Below are 3,308 nucleotides of genomic sequence, written 5' to 3'. Positions count from 1 at the left end.
CGCTGGCAGTGGCTGTGGGGGAGAAATGTTGGGCCAATGTTTGGCCAACTTAAACCTTAATCAATGCAAAAGTTTTTGGCCTAATCGCTCTCAATTATTCAAGTGAAACGTGGCATTTAACAACTACGTGAGTGAGTGGGTGGGAGAGTGGAGGAAGTGCCCGTCCTTAACGAGGCAAAACTTTCGCTCAGGCTCGGGCTCAGGTTGGACGTGGCGAGGAAGGTGCAGCGGCATTACCCGTAAGTATAATTTACCTAACCAATGTCTGGGCTACTCAGCCCCAGGATCCGCTCGGCTCAAGCACAGACCGAAGCCGAGTTGGCGGCCTGTTAAGTGGCACACAATCACACACACACAGAACCAGTTGGCAGGGTTAATAATAATGATATTTAAGCCGAGTGGGCAGAGCTGGTACTGGCATCCCTCGCTCACCGTTGCAATGAAAGGACAAAGTTGCCAACGGAAACGGAAGCAACTACACAGAGTCCTTCTCAGTCTCTCTCTCGATGCGTGTGTGTGTGTGTGTGTGTGTGAATAAGCCTTTTGTAACCAAAGTCATACGAGTGGTACCTGGTGGTATAGCTGGCCAAACTGTAACTGGAATTACTAAAAAACTATTCGCCCATACCCACACACGCACACACATATAGAGGCAAAAATATTGTGCCATGCTGAATGCTGAAAATTGAAAATTTTCTCAACTTTACAACCAACAAGAGTGGCTTCGGGGGCGAAACTCTTGCTACCCTAGCATATCCATCGATTCTAGCGACCATCGACTTGCTATTGTCTGTTCAACAGCTCGATTTAGTAGCTACTAAGTTAACTGTGAAGGCGGACTTGGGGACATGTCAAGGGATCGCAAATGCGTGGATGCTCGAACCGTTGTACTTTCTGAAAGGGTATAGGTACGAAGCGGGACGCACTCTGCAGAACCAGGGGGGGATATCTAGAGTATCTACATATGTATCTGCAGGATAATTCCCTCCCCTCACCGCCACAAACCCATAAGCCCTTTCAGGTGTGGCAGGTTGAGGGCCGCTGGGCCTGATGAAAAGTCAGGAAGTAAAGTTTTACGGTTCACATAAAAGCTGAAATGCTCATACAATCAGCATGAATAATAACTCGGATGTGGATTAATGCTAGGTACAAGTGTGGATGAGTTCGTGTGTGTGTGCATGACTTACTGACAAGCCTTCTAGCCTGATTTTGTGGCTAAATCTGTAACGCTCGGTTTCCCTCCACAAAAGTTGAGAGTTGGCCCATTCTGCGCTTTTGATTTTTCCTATAATTAAAAAACTATGCGAAATTCACTGACCCGAATAGAGTTAATTTGAAAAAAAGATCCACAGCAGAAATGTGGCAAGAGACAAGAACAGTTTTCAAAATAAATAACCAAAAGATAATGTTTTGGAGCAGTGAAATCTATACTAGAGTTGACACACTGTGCCAGTGTTGATTTTTAAATGTTTCAAAATATTTATGGAAAAGGAGGCTTTGCTTTTCTTAAACCTTATAGGACTGTTTTCCATCTACGAATATTTCATTCCGAGTCGAGCAGTCGAACGTAAAATATATAATAATAATAATAATTCGAGTCGGGAAAAAAACGATAGAAATTTTGTTTTAAATGACGCAAAAAAAGAATACGAAATTCGTCGAAAGAATCCTAATAAAAGTGGAGGCGGTTCACCATTGTTTTAACCATTGTAATGTAGTACGCGGATTCGTTATGAAAAGAAACTCCAATTTTAAGCAACTGAAAGCTGTAACTGCAAAAGAAATTGGCATCCGAGGCTATTATTTACGATATCTATACAACGGACGATTCTTCAACGAAACGGAGACACCACAGTCCATGGGTATGGAGGATGGCGACACCATCAACATATTTTTCATAATGGGAGGTCCACCGAAAGAAGCCATGGCCGTGGAACAACTTTTTGGTGAGTTAAACAAAATGTGAAACAGCATTTTATGAACATCCACTTAACACCCACAGAAAATTTCCTGCTGCGCCAGAATGTGCCTGGAGCACAATGGTAAGGGCCAAGAACAAAAATGTTTGTTTAATAAGTAATAATCGCACTTTTTCGCAGGCAGATTCAATAAATTCTTTCAAAAGTCTACTCTCTACACGAAAACCTGACACTGAAAACCGGAAACACACCAAATTGGATAAATATACTACTTATCCAAACTCCAAAGGGTATGCTAAAATCAGACGAATCAGACATTTTCTCATAAATTAGAAAAAAAAAATACGACACGACACACCGAATTCCGGAGCAGAATGGAAATCGGGAGAAAATGGCGAGGAATTTGGCATCAGCAAATATTTGCAGCACGTTTTTCGTTTACATATCAACTTGACACCTTTTGCATTACGATTAAGATGTACAGCTCGGTCCGGCAAGCAGAGAACAACGTTATCAACACCTTTGTGGGTGCCACACACACACACACACGCACACACGCACAGTCGTCATCCCTCTCTGTGCCATCCCGTTGCGTCTCATTCACGTACAAGTTCAAGTCAAGAGCGAGATTTATGTGTTTTGCTTGGGTGCCATTCTGTTGCTACGACAATAAAACAAAACAAAACAGAGCAGAACAAAAGTTGCGATTAGATGGAGCAGCATAGTTATGACTTAAGGGGTAAGGTAAGGGATTCCAGAGAACAACGACGACGACGACAGCGACAGCAGCAGGGCATTTCGAGGCGCACTCGTAAATATTAGAGCTTGGGTCCATGGTTCCGATTTGGGTTCCAATGTCGGTGGAGCATCGAATGCCAAATATTTTGACGTATTTCAGGAACAGTGGAAAGGGGAAGTCACACGCAAACAATGGCTATTATGGCCACAAACGGTGGAATAACAAGCGAATGGATGTGGATGAACTTTGATCAGGGAGTCGCCTCGTGGGTGCCCTCTACCGTGGAAAAATCTGAGATAATTCATATAGAATGGACGATGTACATATGTATGATGAATACTATTAAAAATATACCATAATATCATTGCAAGTTCGAGTCTAAAATACTTCCTTTGGGCTATGCCCGAGTGCCAGGTAAAATCAGTTTTCGAGGGTGGCCGGCCCATTGGAACTTGTATTTATGAGCGGCATTCGCGAGTGTGTTTCTGGTGAGAGTGCGTAGGAATTTTGCTTTTCGTTCGTTAAGATTTACGAGGCAGCCAAACCCAAACTCAAACACACAAACAGACGGAAAAGGGCAGGGCTAGAGCGCCAGCCGGAGAGCACGTCCTGGGCCACGTTGCTGACTTTAGAAATTAATTGGCCCAACT

General features: G+C 43.4%; 1 protein-coding gene across 1 annotated transcript; it reads left to right on the top strand.

Moving 5' to 3' along the window:
* The first annotated feature begins 1,536 nt into the window (after window positions 1-1,536).
* Window positions 1,537-2,583, top strand: LOC117900996 (small ubiquitin-related modifier-like). The gene is made up of 3 exons (XM_034811593.1): window positions 1,537-1,946; window positions 2,003-2,042; window positions 2,100-2,583. Exons 1-3 carry the CDS (start codon window positions 1,631-1,633, stop codon window positions 2,110-2,112), a joined length of 369 nt encoding a protein of 122 aa, XP_034667484.1. The 5' UTR covers window positions 1,537-1,630; the 3' UTR covers window positions 2,113-2,583.
* The last annotated feature ends 725 nt before the right edge of the window (window positions 2,584-3,308 follow it).

The sequence above is a fragment of the Drosophila subobscura genome, chromosome U (genome assembly GCF_008121235.1).
Source record: "Drosophila subobscura isolate 14011-0131.10 chromosome U, UCBerk_Dsub_1.0, whole genome shotgun sequence".
NCBI classification, from domain to species: domain Eukaryota; kingdom Metazoa; phylum Arthropoda; class Insecta; order Diptera; family Drosophilidae; genus Drosophila; species Drosophila subobscura.
This window is presented reverse-complemented; position numbering and strand designations above follow the sequence as displayed.

Coding starts and splice junctions, on each gene's coding strand:
- LOC117900996 (XM_034811593.1), top strand. CDS start 1,631: ATGACGCAAAAAAAGAATACGAAATTCGTCGAAAGAATCCTAATAAAA. Junction 1,947..2,002: donor GGCCGTGGAACAACTTTTTG/GTGAGTTAAACA, acceptor TAACACCCACAG/AAAATTTCCTGCTGCGCCAG.